Source organism: Synchytrium microbalum (assembly GCF_006535985.1).
Source record: "Synchytrium microbalum strain JEL517 chromosome Unknown SmJEL517_scf0022, whole genome shotgun sequence".
NCBI classification, from domain to species: domain Eukaryota; kingdom Fungi; phylum Chytridiomycota; class Chytridiomycetes; order Synchytriales; family Synchytriaceae; genus Synchytrium; species Synchytrium microbalum.
The window spans coordinates 337,127-354,413 of NW_022158371.1; the positions used below are offsets into that span (position 1 = coordinate 337,127).

Genomic DNA, 17,287 nt, shown 5'->3' on the forward strand with positions numbered 1-17,287 from the left:
TGGTAAACCTTCAACTTTCAACCTTGCATTGAATTGATCCATCGTCTCTTCCTTTTGGTCTTATTCGTCAACGTGGCATAATCGGTGACATCAATTGAAACATTTTCTAGGGTGTCGGTCTAACACGAAACCGAAGTAGCCTTGACGATTTTCATCTTACTATTTTGTGAGTGACGTTGTAAATCACCGAGACATGAAGATTTCTTGCTCAAAAATTCGGAAATCTCGTGGATATGAAATCAACTGGATCCGAACATCAGCCTGACCAAATTCTAAACGTTTAGACATACCAACGACGTCCACGCTCACTTTGACCCGATCAGTTCTTCTGGGTCTGGTTGTAGTGCAAGTAATATAGCCAACAATGCTTGTTTTGGTGGTTATTCTAGGTAAAGCCTCACAATTGAGTATAGCGTCAAAGGGAAACCATTGACCCACGTTTTATGTTAAATTAGGATCGCTACCGCCATTAAGACCTTCAGAAGGTGATTATCTTCAATTCTATATCACTTACCTCGATCGAGGGTTGACCTAAACTGACAGGGTGTTTGATGTGTGAATTAGTGCTGCTGGTTTGAACACGATCCTGTTTGACGCTGGTGATCAATTCCAAGGAACTCTATTCTTCAATGTCTGGGGATCGTCTATAATTTCTCAGACTATGAATATGCTTGGATATGAAGTAATGACAGTTGGAAACCATGAATTTGATCGGTGAGTTCATGCTTCAGATCGTGTCTGTTCCTTACTACACGTACTGAACGCTGTTTCCGCAATAGAGGCGAAGAGTATGCAGCCAACTTTTTCAAAACTCTTAACTTTCCTGTCGTATCCTCAAACTTCAATTATTCCACGGCACCATACTTGAGTCAAATTGTGCAGCCATATGTGATTATTGAAAAGTATGGTCAGAAGATTGGCGTTGTCGGATTCATTACCAACACTACAGCTGATATCACACTGGTGAGCGTTTGAAGTTTCAGAATAGTGTCAGGTTTGCTGATTTCAATTGTCAATTTAGGGCGGGAAGAACATCACCTTTTACAACCCAGTTGCGTCTGTACAGAACTCTATCAACGCTATTAGGTCAGTTTGAGGCTTTGTATACTGTGATGATGATTGTGAGCTCATATCCTATTTTTTCATCCCCCTTTGTCTGGCAGAGCCGCAGGAGTCAAGAAAATCATTGGCGTGTCTCATAATGGATATTTCGATGACCAGTACCTTGCTGCCAATACCGAAGGACTCAGTTTGATTGTTGGTGGACACTCACACTCATTGCTGAGCAAGAATACCAGCTTACCAGGATGGGTTGGTCTGTACCCAACTTCTGTAACGAATCTCAATGGCAGCCAGACGTATGTCGTGCAAGCTCACAGATATGGAGACTATTTTGGAGTAGTGAACATGACTTGGGATTCGAATGATCAGCTCATTGACCTGAAAGGAGACCCAATATTGCTGGATAATACTATAAGTCCAGATGCGGGAATGGCTGAATTGGTGACGACGTGGAGAGCTGCATTTGTGAATCTGACCACTCAAGTTGTGGCCGATGTTAATCGTAAGTTTTCAATGGTGGTTTCTGGAGAGACAACTACTCATGAGAATCTTAAATTGTAGCACCGGGCTATACGACTGACAATTGCCGCACAACCGAATGTGCAGAGGGAGACATGATATGTGATGCCATGCTAATGTCACGCCGACTCGTTGGCGCACAGGTTTGCATGAACAACGGAGGGTCTGTAAGAGCTGGACTGGGCCCTGGAAACGTCACTGTCGGTGACATTATGGAAGTTTTGGTATGTGAGATATCGCCTTTCAAATTGATGTCGAACTTGACGGTTTACTTATTGATGTCCTTCTCAATCCTTGACAGCCATTTTCCAATGTTGTGGTGGACACCAATATGACTGGAAATCAAATCCGCATGATTTTGGAGGGTGCTATATCTGGGAAGAACCTTGTAACCAAAAAGAACGTGATTACAGTTCCCCAAGTTGCAGGAATCCGGTTCAATGTGGATAGAACTCGACCACAGGGCCAACAAGCCGTCAACATCACCATTCAGGATCCATACCCAGCTGAAACATATTCGCCCATAAACCTCAATCAAACATATATCGTGGTCGTCAATGACTTTCTCTGTAGTGGTGGTGACAATATCTTGTTGGATGTGATTACGAATTATATTGCAGGAGACTTGCTGACTGATGCCGTATCAAATTATTTGCAGTCTAGAAACCGGACTATAGATCCAGTGACTGATGGCCGTGCATATCAGAATGTCACTGCACCCATTACTGCTTCATCCTTGCTAGTGTTTGAGACTGTATGAGCTGTTTCGCTGGGCTTCATTTATAGCGTGATATCCATATCCCTTACTTATGAGACTGAGACTGTAATTGTACATGAATTGTTGACAAGCATCATACTAAATAATAGATAATACGTCGATTGAGAACACGATAGTGCCAAAGTGCTTGTTTCCGTCATTCTCTAACAAATTCACATCTTGAAAGCAGTTATCTGGCTTTGATTTTCTCAAAACAGCGAGCTTTAGTAAGAGTTTTCCCACCTCCAATATCGCCAGGCAATTTCGAAGTGTCCGAGAAACGAGAACCATGAGCACTGATATGAGCAGACAAGAGAAGTCCAATGCCTGGTTCAGCAAAGCCGCAGCCGAATGGGATGAGCGACCATTGGTGAATTTGGCCAAAAAATCTGAAGCACTTTACAGGGAGCAGCTACTGAGTAGATTCATTGTATTGACATAATTTATTTTCCGTTTAGGTCATGGAGATGGCAGGAAAAGCTTTGAACGCCATAGAAGTGGCTGCAAAAACCCATGCAGAAATGGAATGCCTTGACTTTGTACGCAACCTGTCTTTGGAAGCGAACCGCAACAGCACCAATATGCTGACTGTCGGGATCTCTATAGGGTTGTGGCACTGGAGTTCTATCGGTTATGCTGGCAAACAAGGTCAAATCCGTTTTGGGGATCGATGCTGCTGAATCCATGGTCGCTGTAAGTGCAGTTGAAGAAGTCGCTGCTACAGAAGCCCCAAATTCACAATGCGTCTGAATCAATGCTCATTCATATTTTCTCTTTACTACTCTCGCATTCTCACTGTTTTTCTACAATACAAACAGGTCTGCAACAAGAAGGCCGCAGCTATGGGCCTCCACAACTTGAAGGCAATCGTCACAGACCTAAACGATGCTGAAGCGTTTCAAGCCATGCTTGACTCGCCTCTGCGCTTTGATTTGATCTACTCGCATTTGGTCTTCCATCATGTAGATTCAATCAACAGCATGGCCAAGAAATTGGCAATGTTGTTGAAACCTGGTGGTCGATTAGTCGTTACGGATTTACAGCATACTGATATCAGTTATGATTTTCACTGGGCTGAACAACATAATCATGTGCCAGCTGGTGGTCATTTTGGATATCTCCCAGAAACGATGCAGAGGTGTTTTGAATCCGCTGGGTTGACTGAAATCGAAGTACAGCCTAAGAAGATTAGTATTATGAAGGAGATGGAGCTTCATGAAGGTGGCAAGCCCACGAATAAGGGCAGTGGAGTAGAAAAGGAGTTCTTTTTACTTTGTGCTAGTGGCCGACGTGTCTACCACAAAATGTAGTTTGCTAAATCTAATAAATAACAGTGAAGCTGGAGGAAACACTTTTGCGCTTTCAAGCGCTTTTCGCGTCGTCGTTTAGAACATGTCGACCCGCCTCGCAACTTTATCACGTCGAAATTGCGTCGCGGCGTCGAGTCGTGCGCTTTTGCACCTTCTAAACTTTGAAGATTATCGGACCTCCCACTTTTCTGATAGTAACGCAGCCTTAGACTGAGTCTCCACGAGTCTCGAAGTCGTTCTGTTCAGAAGACGCAAAACATTTCGTTGTGGCCGGACATCTCGCATACACCATGAAACAATGACCAAAACTACTCAACTCAGCTCGGATCAATACCTATTCCTGATCCTCGTTGGCTACAGAATCGTCAACGCTCTAGTCGTCCGCACATATTTCGATCCCGATGAATATTGGCAATCAGTTGAAGTCGCTCATGGACTTGTATTTGGATATGGCTATATGACATGGGAATGGAAGGAAGGTATTAGATCTATCCTGCATCCTCTGATCTTTGGTTGTGTGTACAAGATCCTGGCTAGCATTGGGGCTCCTTCCAAATGGATTATACTGGGTCCACGAGTCTTTCAAGGAGTGGTTGCTGCTATTGGAGATTTATTTATGGTTAAATTAGCGAGGAAGATGTTTGATCGGGAGGCTGGTCAATGGACGGTGTGTAAACCAAAGGTCTAATTCTTTATGAATTGATGCTGATGTATCGTTTTGCTGTAGCTCTTTTGCATGGTCACGTCCTGGTTTTGGTTCTATGCTGGTATACGAACATATTCCAATTCTATGGAAGCAGTTTTGACTTGGGTTGGCCTGTACTTTTGGCCATGGACGACTTCCTCAAGGTAAAAGAGCTTGTATTCGGCATGACTTTTGCAACGTTTTTTGCCAACCTATTTTGTAATCCATCAGACTCACTGCATCGCTACTCGCTGCATACCTAACGTTCGTGATACGCCCTACTGGGGTCATGTTATGGAGTTTCTTGGGCCTGAGTCTACTCATACGAGCGAATAGGAAAATTTCAGTTCTTTTGAAAGCTTTGGCTGTTGGGTAACCATGCATTCGTCCTTCACACTCATTGATTACTTACCCATTTCCTTCGTTGATTCTATAGTGCAAGTGTGATCGCAATATCATTTACACTAGACAGAATATTTTTCAGGAGATGGACATGCACATTTTGCAACTTTGCATATCTCAACATCGTTGAGGGCATATCGTCATACTATGGCACGCATCCTTGGCATTGGTATATAACTCAAGGACTGCCCGTCATTATGGGCACGCATCTACCGTTCGCGATATACGGAATGATGAACAATCGTACACCAAAACTATCTACACTCACACAAGCCATGGCAGGAACATTATCAGTATATAGTCTCCTAGAACACAAAGAATTTCGATTCTTGTTACCTCTATTAGGTCCCGGAATGATGTTTGCGGGTAAAGGTCTTGCTGTATTTTGTAAACGCGGAAAGTGGATTGCTCGTTCGACAATCTTGACGATTGTCGTATCGAATGCTGTGGCTGCCTACTACTTTTCGACAATGCATAAACGGGGAGTGGTACAAGTTATAGAGTACTTGCGACAAGTACGCGGGAATGTAACAGATGTGGTGTTTTTGATGCCATGTCATTCGACCCCGTTTTATTCTCATCTGCATGCGCCTATACCCATGAGGTTCTTGTCATGTGAGCCTCCATTAAGGTAGGACTTAGAATGTATTGATATGAAATTGAGAAAGAGTGTGGTTGAAGTTGTTACTTGCCAAATACTAGATTTTCAGCTCCGTTTCTTGCATCTGCACAGTATTCAATGTTGCCATACTCACACCTTGTTTTCATTCCATAGGATTGAACAGAAACAATACTACCGAGATGAAACCACACTGTTTCATCAATCCGTCGAGAACTTTATAGTAGCGTTTTTCGCTCCACGAATCTCTGAAAACATGACTGCACCATGGCGTCCACGTTTTGCTGAACGTGAGGATATACCGCCGCCACGTCAAAATTATACCATTAAACGATACAAGTGGCCTTCTCATCTAGTGTTTTATGAGAATATTGAGGATGAGTTGAAGAAAGTTATACAATGGACTGATTATAGAGAGGTAACCTCAAATTTCTAGTATACGTTATTTTCGATAACAGACTAGACTGATTGGATGTTGTTCTAGTGTGCCCGATTCTTTAATGGCTACTTTGCTGATGATCCGCGTCAAAGCGGTGACGTGGTTGTTTATTGTAGAGATGCGTAAAGTCGGCTGTACTTATTGTTTGTATATGAACACACGTAGAGAAACGAATCCTGTTGGTGGTTTGTTTGGTTGATTTATTACATCTCTCCTCTCACAAAGCTTTCAAAGCTGTCACTCCTTCAACAACCAAGCAGCTGACGAGGGAATTATCTGCACTCGTATCATATCATCAGATTTATTGAATCGTACAAGCAAGTCATCTGGTTCTTTGGATGTTAAAGACGCGACCATGTCAAAAAGTTTCGTTATAGTGCTGGTCGTATATATACCAGGCCTTCCCTCGCTTGGTATCTGCTGCCACTCCAAGGTGAGGACGAACGATGTCTCTTATTGGTACAAGTATCATGTTTCTGAGAGGCCGACGATGTCATCAATAGGGCTGCTGGTGAATCCAAGACTCCCTTGCCAAAGACTCAAAGTGTCGAATCATCAAAAGATGCCGAGAAGAAGCGAGTGGAGGAGTAAATACCTTTGCATCATTGTTGTGAGTTGTAAACTAGCAATTTCGTACATAGAAAACAGAATAGATGGGAGCATAAAACGATTCCATGATCGCGACGTGATGTTGAAGGTGCGGCCGTAATAACAAGAGATTCACTTCAATGCACGTTCCAAAAATTCTTTCACAATATATCACTGCAATCTAACACCTCCATGGCATTCCATTACCCATCTTATTGATCACGATCTTCAGATCTCAAAATACAGTTTTCAACACAGAATTCAAGCAAGAAGACGATACAATGGCCGACCAATTAACAGAAGATCAAATTGCCGAATTCAAGGAAGCCTTCTCCCTATTTGACAAGGACGGCGATGGTACCATTACCACCAAGGAATTGGGAACTGTTATGAGGTCGTTGGGCCAGAATCCAACAGAGGCAGAACTGTCTGAGATGATCAAAGAGGTTGATGCCAACGGTATGTGTTTTGTGTTGTATTTGATGCTGTAGTGGAGTTGTTATCGTTGGATCTGGTCTTGAACAGACAATTTGAAACATTTGCCTGACATTTTGGGCGGCGCGCATGTTTGTTACTTTTGGGAGTAGAGGAGAGTGAGGAAGGAGGACAAGGAGGGGTTTCTTGTACAAGATGTTATTCCAATTTGTTGTATTGTACTATGTTTCATGTTTGGGCCTTTCGATCTCTCTGGTCCATGTATTGATGACTCGGGTCAAATGCACTAGAACTTACAAAGACCGGTCAACATAGGCAACGGAACGATCGACTTTCCGGAATTCCTCACATTGATGGCTAGAAAGATGAAGGATGCTGATTCTGAAGAAGAGATCAAGGAAGCATTCAAAGTTTTCGACAAGGTACATGGGTGTACATGTGAATTCCAAGACCAATTCATCAAAGTCCTACAGCTCATGTCTATCTATTGATAAACTAGGACGGCAATGGTACTATCTCAGCAGCAGAACTCCGTCACGTCATGACCAACTTGGGTGAAAAGTTGACAGATGAAGAAGTTGATGAAATGATTCGTGAAGCTGATGTGGATGGATCTGGCCAAATCAACTATGAAGAATTTGTCAAGATGATGCTCGCCAAATAAAATATTAAGTATGTATGGGTTGTAGAGTACTCGTTTCGCAACTTTGGATGAAGGATACTGATCTATGCAATTTCTGATTAGAATTACAGACTGAAGATCCGACAATGTAATCATAGTTAGTGGCAAGGAAAGGATGTTGTTTACTGTTTAGAATATAAACAAAGTGGGAGGTTTTCTCTTCCGACATTATTGTACACTCTCGGAACACGCCTTTGACGTGATTTTTGTTTCGAAGCCGTCAAATTAAGTGAATTTCAGCGTTTCAGCGAATTCAGAGAACGACTGTAGTCTCATATTAGTGGTTCATTGCTATCAACACGGTGAATAATAACCCTCAACAGCCACAGGACTCCAACAACGACAACTCACAAACCTCACCCAAACGAGATACAAGAGATACAAGACTGAGAGACCGGTAGACATAGAAATGGTACGTCATTATATCGTTGTTTGCCACTCATTTCAATAGTCCATCCTGTAAACGAACTGGGGGGTCAGACACAATTGTTGCAAAGTTTGTTCAGAGGACGAATGAAGATGGAGAGGATAGCAGGTTGAAAATTGCAAATTGACAGAATGAGTGTATCTGGATGCATGTCCTTGTCTGGGATGGAGCCTCACAAACTGGGAAAGCAAAACATTGCCCGCGGTGGAAAGTCATCAACCTTTCATTGATTTGGATTTTTTGCGCGTGTCTTGCTGGCCCAATGCAGGCTAAAAGACACGTGGAACAAAGTCTTTGAACGAGAACCAAAGAAATGTCTATATTTCCCCCTCCTCCTATGTTGTCTTAGGCTCAAAAACAACCAGATAGAAACAACTGTGGTTAACACCCTCATTTTTAAACCACTAGGCCGACCAACTTACCGAAGAGCAAATCGCCGAATTCAAGGAAGCATTCTCATTATTCGACAAGGATGGTGATGGTACTATTACTACCAAAGAATTGGGAACTGTCATGAGATCATTGGGACAGGTAATCTATCCTCATTATAGCCCATACACCCGTATCGTTTTTGTCATTGGCTATGTACCATGTATCCGTTACTTCATGAACGAGTGAAGCACTCTGGGCCCATCGTTTTCCGGATGTCAAACAACTCCCTCAACGATGGTGCTAAACATCCTCTTGGGACTGTTTTTTTGTTAGAATCCAACTGAAGCCGAACTACAAGATATGATTAACGAAGTCGATGCTGACGGTAACGGAACTATCGACTTCCCTGAATTCTTAACGATGGTAAAACTTTGATCTGGAGTGCCCGCGTCCATCCTTTACACTTAAACAACGCCCCAACATCAACACTGCAATCTTGTTGATTAGATGGCTAGAAAGATGAAAGACACAGACTCTGAAGAAGAAATCAAGGAAGCTTTCAAGGTTTGTCTGATGGCATTTCATACTGTACTTGCTATGTTCGCGAAGGGGAAGGTTCAACTTTCTAACCATCCATTTCTGTTAACTAGGTCTTTGACAAGGACGGCAATGGTTTCATCTCTGCTGCTGAACTCCGTCACGTCATGACGAATCTGGGAGAAAAGCTCACCGACGAAGAAGTTGATGAAATGATCCGTGAAGCTGATGTAGATGGTGATGGTCAAATCAACTATGAAGAATTTGTCAAGATGATGATGAGCGTAAGTTCATATTGTGCCAAAGTAGCAGGATGAAACTTGAACAACCTAAAACGAACTTTGATACTCACATTTTGAATCGTCGTTTATAGAAATAATCGAAACCAAAGCAACCCCCTTACAACAACAAAATCCTTCTTCTCACCCTCTTCCAATGTCATTTTCCCCAAAATCCTTGTGCTTTTTTTAAGGACTCTTTTATTTGTTGTATATAAACCGTCGTATTTGGTCGATTTGCTTAAAATTCAAAAAAACCCCCGTCTATCATAATTTGGGTTGAACATCAGTCATCCGTTAGAAAAAGAAACAGCAAAATGGAGAAAAGAGAAACTTTTGTGTTTAGATGAAGGAACAAAGGAGAGGGGAAATATGAAAACACACACAATTTATATCTGTCTTGACACAAAATAAAACAAAATCGTTACCGAAAATGATTGGTTGCTTCATTTGTTTCTAAATGATTGAGTTTACACTCTATTGTTGTTGCTTTCTTCTATTGGATTCGAATACTTATAAACTTGGGGTATGATTCAACTGCTAATGGTACATGATATGACGCTATGTCTTAATGGCTACATCCGTTCCTTGATGAGTTTAGACAGACCCGCGACTTGCCCACCACCATACTGCAATACACGTTGTGACTGACTCTCAATGCTAGATAGCGTCGACCCGAATGCCCATCCAGCTCGTGGCATAACTAAACCAATGACATGGAGACTAGTGCTGACAGCCAAAGAACAGGACAAAGCGAATCCTAAGACTGCTGCCAAGATAGATGCTGAGATTATAGTGATTGTCATTGCAATTAGGGACGCGATTCCTAAAGATGCGGCTGTTACTGCTGCTACAGTGGTTCCGAATACGGCTAGAGGACCAGATGCCATCAACCCTGTTACAGTAAAGAGAGAGATTAGACTGGCAAGTCTTGAGGCATAGCAAACTAATGGCGTTTTCTTGTAAGTTTTGTTTTTCTTTTGCACTCTTACCAAAGATATAGACACCGACGCGCACAACAGGTCGTTCACGAGCGAATTCAACCAAACTACTGCCCTTTTTGGCTGCATGCTCTCCCACCTGCATAATTTGTGCACCCACAAACTCACTCATACTAACCAAGCGATTTGGCACAACAAGACCATACGAAGCCAGTGCCGATGTTATGGTTGTAGAGGACGCGATACTAGCAACATCTTTAGCTCCATACGCGGGTGGTGGTGTTGATGCAGCTGATGACTGGGAAGGCGATACAAGGGCTCCTGCAGTAACCAGTTCACTGATTTTGTCTACTAGGGCATCGACTCTTCGGAGCGCAAAGTCAGCAGCTTGCTGACAATCCCAAGCAGCTTTCTCTGCGGCTCCTCGATAGGATTCTAGTTCTTTGAGGACGATCTTTGTGTTTGTTGATGCTCGTTTCTGAGTGAACAAGGAGAGACATTGTGTGAGCAGATGCATTTCGTCGAAATTTTCGGTCAATGTGTATAATTACTTGTGGTGGACTTGAAACGGGTGTTCCGCTCGTTGGAGTGCGAAACCCAGTATTCGCATTGGACGATGTCCTTGATTCTCGTCTAGCCGTAGCAATACTCAATTCATCTAGAGAATTGACGTTTGATTTGGATACCCTTCTGTTGTTGCTGTTCAATGCGGTTGGTATATGTGATTGTCCAGATGTTGGCGACGTCAAATTGTTGAGGGAGTTTGACGAAGTTTTAGGATAGGATCCTGTGCTTGATACACGTCGTTGCAGTATAGCGCCTTCATTTGCCTAATGGGTTAAAGTTGGTCGATTAATGCAAGGTTTTGTGGATAGAATTCAAGAAAACGACGTTGAGCTCAATGCAAGTAGATCAGACTAGTTCAAGGACGTGAGGACCAGGTCTTACCCTAGCTGAAGACACGTAAGACATGCTTGCTGCACTCTCTCCTATCAAGTTTCCTAATTTTCACGTGTTTGTACAGTTTGCAGGATGGAGTATCGAAAGAATTCAAGTGATGTGGTGGACCAGCCGCTAGTCTCTGCAACTGACGTAAAATCGTCGTCGGATAAGATCAACGTGAGACCTAATCTGACAAAGGTAGGATCAAAATTGTCGAAATCAACATCACATTTGCGAGGAGGTTGTGAACAGTTAGACAGACTTCATCACACGTCACTTTTGTAGGTCTTGAGTGAAGTTGGCAAGGCTGGCAAGCATGCACATACCTTTTACTATGAATTCAAGCGCTATGTCATCACATCGCGAGTCGTTGATACGGGGTGAGTCAAATGGGGAGCAAAATCGAATCGATTGACGATGAGGGCCGTTTGAATATTGACGGATCACGATGAGTGATGGCTGACGCTCGTTCTCTCTGTCGGAAAGCATCGCATACGTGATGGGCAGGAGTTTGCAATACATGGTCAGAAGTTTCGTGAATGACATCCTTATACCACCGCTACTATGTGCCTTGCCTGGTATGTGTACCAGCCTCCTTCAATATTCTGTCTTTATATTGGACTCTTTTCGACAACGCTGACACCTGTCCTGTTTTAGGTGCCCAGACGTTGAATGACCGCTTCGTTGTTATACGGCCAGGAAAGTCTGGTGCCAAAACATACAGCAACTTGCAAAATGCGATAAAGGATGGAGCAATCACGATAAACTATGGTCGATTTGCTCAAGAGACAAGTTAGGCCTCACTTGCCGTTCGACTTTACGTTGGATTGACTCCTGAAACAATTTCGCTCTCTTTAGTATCCTTCTTCACTGTGGCAGTTGCCCTCTTCCAACTGCTACACGTACTATCAGCATTCTTTAAATGGAACTTGTCGTTTGATGACAGGGATTGTCCCTATTGTTTGAGTGTCATTCCAAATAGAGCCACACGATGCCGACATTGTACTGCTGATTTGACTCTATCGTCACCTGAAACTCGTAAATCGATTACTCACTAGTAAGGAGGAAACAAAACTCATTTGTGGTTATCTTTTGCATATGGACATTTATATAAACATTATCATTAAGTACGAGAAGATTCCCAGGGTAAAAGAGCGACTTATACTGTGGTAGTTGGGCTATGATCAGCCAAAAAGCAAGGTGCAAAATGATGCATACGAGTCCCAGCAGACGATGGCGTTGATCTATATGGTGATGAGGCAGTCGGCTGTCTGCTGCCTTGTATCGGTGGATATGGCCGTGTCTTGGATGATGACGATATGCTAGTTGGCACAGACACTCTAACTGATAAAATACTCGACGGTGGCATTTCACGAGATTGTTCAACAACTTCAACGGATCTTCCCAACACATTTTGGAGGCCACACACCCATGGAATCTCATTCACACTTCGATTCACAGTTGGTTGACTTGTGCTTGGCATATCGATTCCCTGTTGCTGTGATTGTTCAACAATGCTAACATGGAACCTATCACGTGATGATCCGAATGGTTTTATAGCTGGTTTAACGGTACTTGTATTAGCTATACTGCTAGTATAGCAGCCAGGTCCCAGATGGGATTGAGTCGTATTTGGCATGGCATATTTGAACCGATCTGTCTTGTCTCGACTCCATACGTCTGGATCTCCTGATTTACGTTCAAACCACGTGCATGGGTATGGATTGTATGCTCCTACGGGGACGGAGCGTTCGACTGATGGTGCTGCGTGAGCGTATGGAGGGGGTTCTGATCTGGCGTATTTTGATTCATGTTGCTGTGGTTCCGGGGATTCATTGTATGTAATTGGCTGCTCAGCTGAATGAGGTGGTGCTTGTGATTCTGGCATTTGGTCTGCAGCAGGAGCACCGGGGCTCGGTGTATCCGATGTATGTCTGGACCTTGCACCAGCGCCATTAAAACTATTTGCCACTAATTTGTGATGGCCAGTACTTTGAGCTTTATCATCCGCAGCAGCGTCCTCTTCCTCATCTTCATGAATAACCATCTCAGCAAGCTTGTTTGTATCTCCGCCATTAAACGTCATCTTATTCGACATTGCTCTAGGTATAGATAACTCGTCGTCGTTCTCAATCCCAGCCAGTACAGCGACAGGTGCTTCAACTTCAGCGCGTGGTGGAGCTGCGACAGCTTGTGCGAATATAGATGATAGGCTTGTTATGGATGATCGTCGTGGGCCTGCTCGTACGACTACAGTTGATGCAGGTGGAGGATGCTGTGCTGTGTTGTGGTTGGACTTTGAGGAGCCACCATTACTGAGAGTCTGGAATATAGAAGTACGTCGTGATGTGACGTTGGATCCTCGATGTGATAAACCCCCACCTGATATAGCTGATGCACGACGTGATACTGGGTCTAGGAGCAGAGAAGGGCGTCTATGTAATGTAGTACTGTCTCCATCTTCGCCGACGAGGGGTATACCACGTTGTACTGATACTACAAAGAGAGAAATGCTGTCAGCGTGATTGCCCTCATAGTTGCATCAATATGGCAATGCATCAGGTACATACGAGATTGTCTACGTGCAGCGGGTGGCAGTTGGTCAGCAGTAATCGTCAAGCTAGCTCTCCTACTCATGATTGCAATCTGTAAAAAGTCTTCGAAACTCAGACGTGGATTTTTGGGTGGAAGCCAGTACAACCAATCATTCCGCGTCAGCGCAGTAAGTAACTAGTTTGGAGCATGGATCTAGTTGATCTAGTGCATTTCTGAGGTATTTAATGCGTGGAATTTGTTCGTTGTTTATGTTTGCGTATGTAGCACAGCCGCTTCGCGAACGCAACATCCCTTACTTGTAGAAAGGTAAGATAAGACGCTAATTCTGCATTCGACTTGACAGTCTAAATCCATATCCACTCTCTAGATTCAACTCACAACTCAGCTATATCAATTATCATGGCCGGTGGTAAACAATCTCCTGGAAAATCTCCAAGCTCGCTCGCGAAAGCGAGAACTATGCTGGAGACCGTTAAAGAAGGCTCTCAGCTTCTCAGAGAGACTGGTGGACGACCACGTGTAAGCTCTAGATTGTTATATTCGTGGTTGCTAGGCCACTTCATGACATAAAACGAAATCTGACACTCAACCATCAGATGCCACGAACCTTGCGAGGTGGATCTTCAAGATCCAGTCGAGCTGGATTACAGTTTCCTGTTGGTCGTATCCATCGGCTGCTTCGTAAAGGGAATTACTCTCAACGTGTCGGTGCAGGTATACTGACCAGAACTGATGCTTGTGAACCGTGACAATGTTGCTGACCTCAACTACCATAATGATAGGTGCTCCCGTCTATTTGGCAGCAGTCCTCGAGTACCTCGCCGCTGAAATCCTGGAATTGGCTGGAAATGCTGCCCGAGATAACAAGAAATCACGTATCATACCTCGTCATTTGCAACTAGCTGTTCGTAACGATGAAGAGCTAAACAAGCTATTGGGTAATGTCACTATTGCTCAAGGAGGTGTGTTGCCACACATTGCTGAACAACTGCTGCCCAAGAAGAATGTTGAAGGTGGTGGTAAATCCAAGAAAGTGTCTGAATAAAGAAAATGCCCAAGTAAAAATGTAATGTGGAAATCAAGAAGGCCTCTGAATAAAGAAAACTCTCATATAATGACATTGTTTAATTTGCTTCCAAGTTTATATTCAATAATTGATAAAAAAGAATTGTGTATCAAAGTGGATGAAGTTGAATTTTGACTGCATTTGCTCTCATATTTCCAGCTATAACAAGGATGATGATGGTGTCAGATAAAAAGGTAGCTCCAACGAAACATGGCTCCGAAGGCAACCATTTCTAACGAGCATACCTTGTTCCATTTTCACAGTCCAATTTGCAGCTGGGACCACCTTCCATCGACGCATGACGTCACACAGAATCCACCTTGCCTCCATTAAGGCTAGTCGCTCACCCAGACACCTTCGTGGCCCATATGAGAACGGTATAAAGGCGTATACTGAAGTTCCGCCACCCTGAGGAAAGTACAAGTCGTGTTAGTAAAGAAAGTAACTTTCACAACAGATTCTTCTTGTGTTTCTCTTACAATGGGGTCATCCAAGAAACGACGTGGATCAAACTCTTCAGGTCTGTCAGGATAATGCAGAGGATGGTGGCTAGCAGCATAGATCGAGTACGAAACAATTGATCGTGGTGGTAAATCGACCGTAAGCTTTTCACCATTCTCCTCCCATTCTAAATGTACATTGTCGTTCGTCACACGACCGAGCTCAGGACCACTAGGCCTGAAAGTGAAGCAATATGTATGAGCCTTGGAAGCGGGTTTTGGCACTACGCAAAAACAATCAATTCATGGCATGAACATACCTTAATCTCAAAGTTTCCTTGATGAAAGCATTCACAAACTTCAACGATTCCAGCTTGTCGACAGTTATCGGACCATCTTTGCCAAAAGTGGTTATAGCTTCTTGTCGAATCATTTCTTGGTATTCAGGGTATGTGGCAGCAAAATGTATTGCGAACGTAAGTAAATTGGAAGTCTAGTAGATTTGTTCAATTGTTAGAGTGTTTCAAGAAACGCCACCCGGCAGATTAACTTTGATCTTACGGTGTCGTGACCTGCAAAGAGGAGCGTCACCAAATGGGTAGTCATATGTTCACGATCCATCCAAGCTGGTATTGCTCCCTTCTTTAGTATCGTGCCCAATATCGACTGTTGGAAGCCTTCTAGTTCTCCTTTAGCAGCAAACTCGTCAATCTTGTCGTAGCAAAGTGATCGAATGAGGGCTACAGCGTCTGTATATCTAGTGAACCAATGCCTGTTAGTAGCTGCAAATCATGGGTTTTACGAGGTCCTACTTTTTGGACGGAGCATTCCATGATGAGGGGTAAAACAGACGGAACTGATTTATAAACATTCTCATTGCATCGACCATGATAAACCTGAAAGCAAAAAGTAATGTTAAAGGCGAAGGATATGAAACAAAGTCAAACAAACACCACACATACTCAAAAGCAGACAAGTAGGCTGAACCTTCATTCTCAAGTGTTTTGGTACTAGCGCCAAATGTCAATTGAGAAATATTGTCAAACGTTGCCATCAAGAAATATTCTTGTGCGTCAAATCCTTCGGGGTGTTTGATGTTTGCCTCTTCAAACTTGTGCATCAGCATTGCGAAATTTTCCTCGAGCAGGGGGTTGACGAGACGCATATGTGACATTGTGAAGAATGGTTGGAATAAGGCGCGAGCTTCAGACCATTCCTGGCAAAAAAACAAAGTGTTGAGACTATAACACAAATGAGAAAGCACGTTCACGAGACACACCTTTCCATTAGACTGATATACCAGTCCACCTGCTACATCATACCATATCTTGAAAATAGGATGTCCTCGATCAAACACGTGGTAGTTACTCTGTAACATCTCTCGTAAGATCTTTGGATGAGCGATGCTCAAGTTCACGACACGAAACGGATTCAATACATATGATCCATATATTCGGCCCATTTTTAGGTAACGACGAAAACTTTTGGTTAGAAATATGTGAGTCTCGAGCTACTCTGAGAAATGCCGACAGTTTCATGTGCTCACTTTGTGACGAAGGGAGGCTCTTTAGTAGGATCATAGGTGCCTCTCGACAACGCGTTAAACTATTGACATAAAAGTTATGATTAGCACGTTATCAGCTTTCACGACAAGATGTTCAGAACAAACAACTTGCAAACACTTACCACTGGAACGCCTCCGATTCTCTTTGATTGAGGAAAGAGAACGTAGGCAGCAAGTGTCACTGCTCCAACTGTGATCACAGCTACTTTGATTACGGTCGTTAGATCCATCTCATTGGGCTCGAATCAGGTTTTGCGTTACTACAGCCGAATGAGGAGGGAGGAACGTGGTTTTGCCACACAGAAAGATAGTACGCCAAGAACTCCACTATCGACAATATCTCACCTATGAGGAATTAATTCATTAATTCAGATGTAAACTACAAAGTGGAGATCAAGTGTGATTCAGGTGAATGTTGGACCAATGCAACTCAAGGTCGAACTGACAGTCATGGGCTTTTCATTATTGCTTATAACAGATTCATTACAGCAGTAAATGATATCTCCTACGGATTTCGACGCCTCCACTATCGACATGATTGGTGACGCTCAAGGCCCACAATTCTCGGCAGGACTCAGGCCATGACTGGAGAGCTGCTTTAAGAACACCAAAAGGATTCTGCTCTTTCAGGTAGGGTCAAACGTCGCAGAAAATACCATATCCCGT

At 43.3% G+C, this 17,287-nt stretch overlaps 7 protein-coding genes across 7 annotated transcripts; 6 read left to right on the forward strand and 1 right to left on the reverse strand.

Moving 5' to 3' along the window:
* Window positions 1-364: 364 nt before the first annotated feature.
* Window positions 365-2,341, forward strand: SmJEL517_g03890 (uncharacterized protein; the record flags this gene model as incomplete). Its single annotated transcript, XM_031169818.1, has 8 exons — window positions 365-389; window positions 456-525; window positions 565-714; window positions 780-963; window positions 1,022-1,086; window positions 1,164-1,564; window positions 1,624-1,805; window positions 1,883-2,341. 8 exons carry the CDS (start codon window positions 365-367, stop codon window positions 2,339-2,341), a joined length of 1,536 nt encoding a protein of 511 aa, XP_031024250.1.
* A 1,605-nt stretch (window positions 2,342-3,946) lies between these two features.
* Window positions 3,947-6,384, forward strand: SmJEL517_g03891 (uncharacterized protein; the record flags this gene model as incomplete). Its single annotated transcript, XM_031169819.1, has 7 exons — window positions 3,947-4,315; window positions 4,376-4,497; window positions 4,565-4,705; window positions 4,770-5,366; window positions 5,511-5,772; window positions 5,839-5,915; window positions 6,297-6,384. The coding sequence occupies 7 exons, from the start codon at window positions 3,947-3,949 to the stop codon at window positions 6,382-6,384; spliced, it is 1,656 nt and encodes a 551-aa protein (XP_031024249.1).
* Window positions 6,385-6,662: 278 nt separating this feature from the next.
* On the forward strand, window positions 6,663-7,480 carry SmJEL517_g03892 (uncharacterized protein; the record flags this gene model as incomplete). The annotated part of the gene is made up of 3 exons (XM_031169820.1): window positions 6,663-6,840; window positions 7,132-7,238; window positions 7,316-7,480. 3 exons carry the CDS (start codon window positions 6,663-6,665, stop codon window positions 7,478-7,480), a joined length of 450 nt encoding a protein of 149 aa, XP_031024252.1.
* Window positions 7,481-8,056: 576 nt separating this feature from the next.
* On the forward strand, window positions 8,057-9,213 carry SmJEL517_g03893 (uncharacterized protein; the record flags this gene model as incomplete). The annotated part of the gene is made up of 6 exons (XM_031169821.1): window positions 8,057-8,062; window positions 8,334-8,456; window positions 8,631-8,720; window positions 8,805-8,861; window positions 8,948-9,118; window positions 9,208-9,213. 6 exons carry the CDS (start codon window positions 8,057-8,059, stop codon window positions 9,211-9,213), a joined length of 453 nt encoding a protein of 150 aa, XP_031024251.1.
* Window positions 9,214-11,085: 1,872 nt separating this feature from the next.
* SmJEL517_g03894 (uncharacterized protein) lies at window positions 11,086-12,053 on the forward strand (the record flags this gene model as incomplete). Its single annotated transcript, XM_031169822.1, has 5 exons — window positions 11,086-11,193; window positions 11,281-11,375; window positions 11,482-11,573; window positions 11,653-11,787; window positions 11,854-12,053. The coding sequence occupies 5 exons, from the start codon at window positions 11,086-11,088 to the stop codon at window positions 12,051-12,053; spliced, it is 630 nt and encodes a 209-aa protein (XP_031024254.1).
* A 1,897-nt stretch (window positions 12,054-13,950) lies between these two features.
* On the forward strand, window positions 13,951-14,596 carry SmJEL517_g03895 (uncharacterized protein; the record flags this gene model as incomplete). Its single annotated transcript, XM_031169823.1, has 3 exons — window positions 13,951-14,070; window positions 14,148-14,265; window positions 14,334-14,596. The coding sequence occupies 3 exons, from the start codon at window positions 13,951-13,953 to the stop codon at window positions 14,594-14,596; spliced, it is 501 nt and encodes a 166-aa protein (XP_031024253.1).
* Window positions 14,597-14,726: 130 nt separating this feature from the next.
* On the reverse strand, window positions 14,727-17,157 carry SmJEL517_g03896 (uncharacterized protein; the record flags this gene model as incomplete). Its single annotated transcript, XM_031169824.1, has 12 exons — window positions 14,727-14,776; window positions 14,863-15,025; window positions 15,097-15,295; window positions 15,378-15,550; window positions 15,619-15,814; window positions 15,870-15,953; window positions 16,020-16,273; window positions 16,337-16,538; window positions 16,604-16,662; window positions 16,744-16,823; window positions 16,883-16,966; window positions 17,064-17,157. 12 exons carry the CDS (start codon window positions 17,155-17,157, stop codon window positions 14,727-14,729), a joined length of 1,638 nt encoding a protein of 545 aa, XP_031024255.1.
* Between the last annotated feature and the right edge of the window lie 130 nt (window positions 17,158-17,287).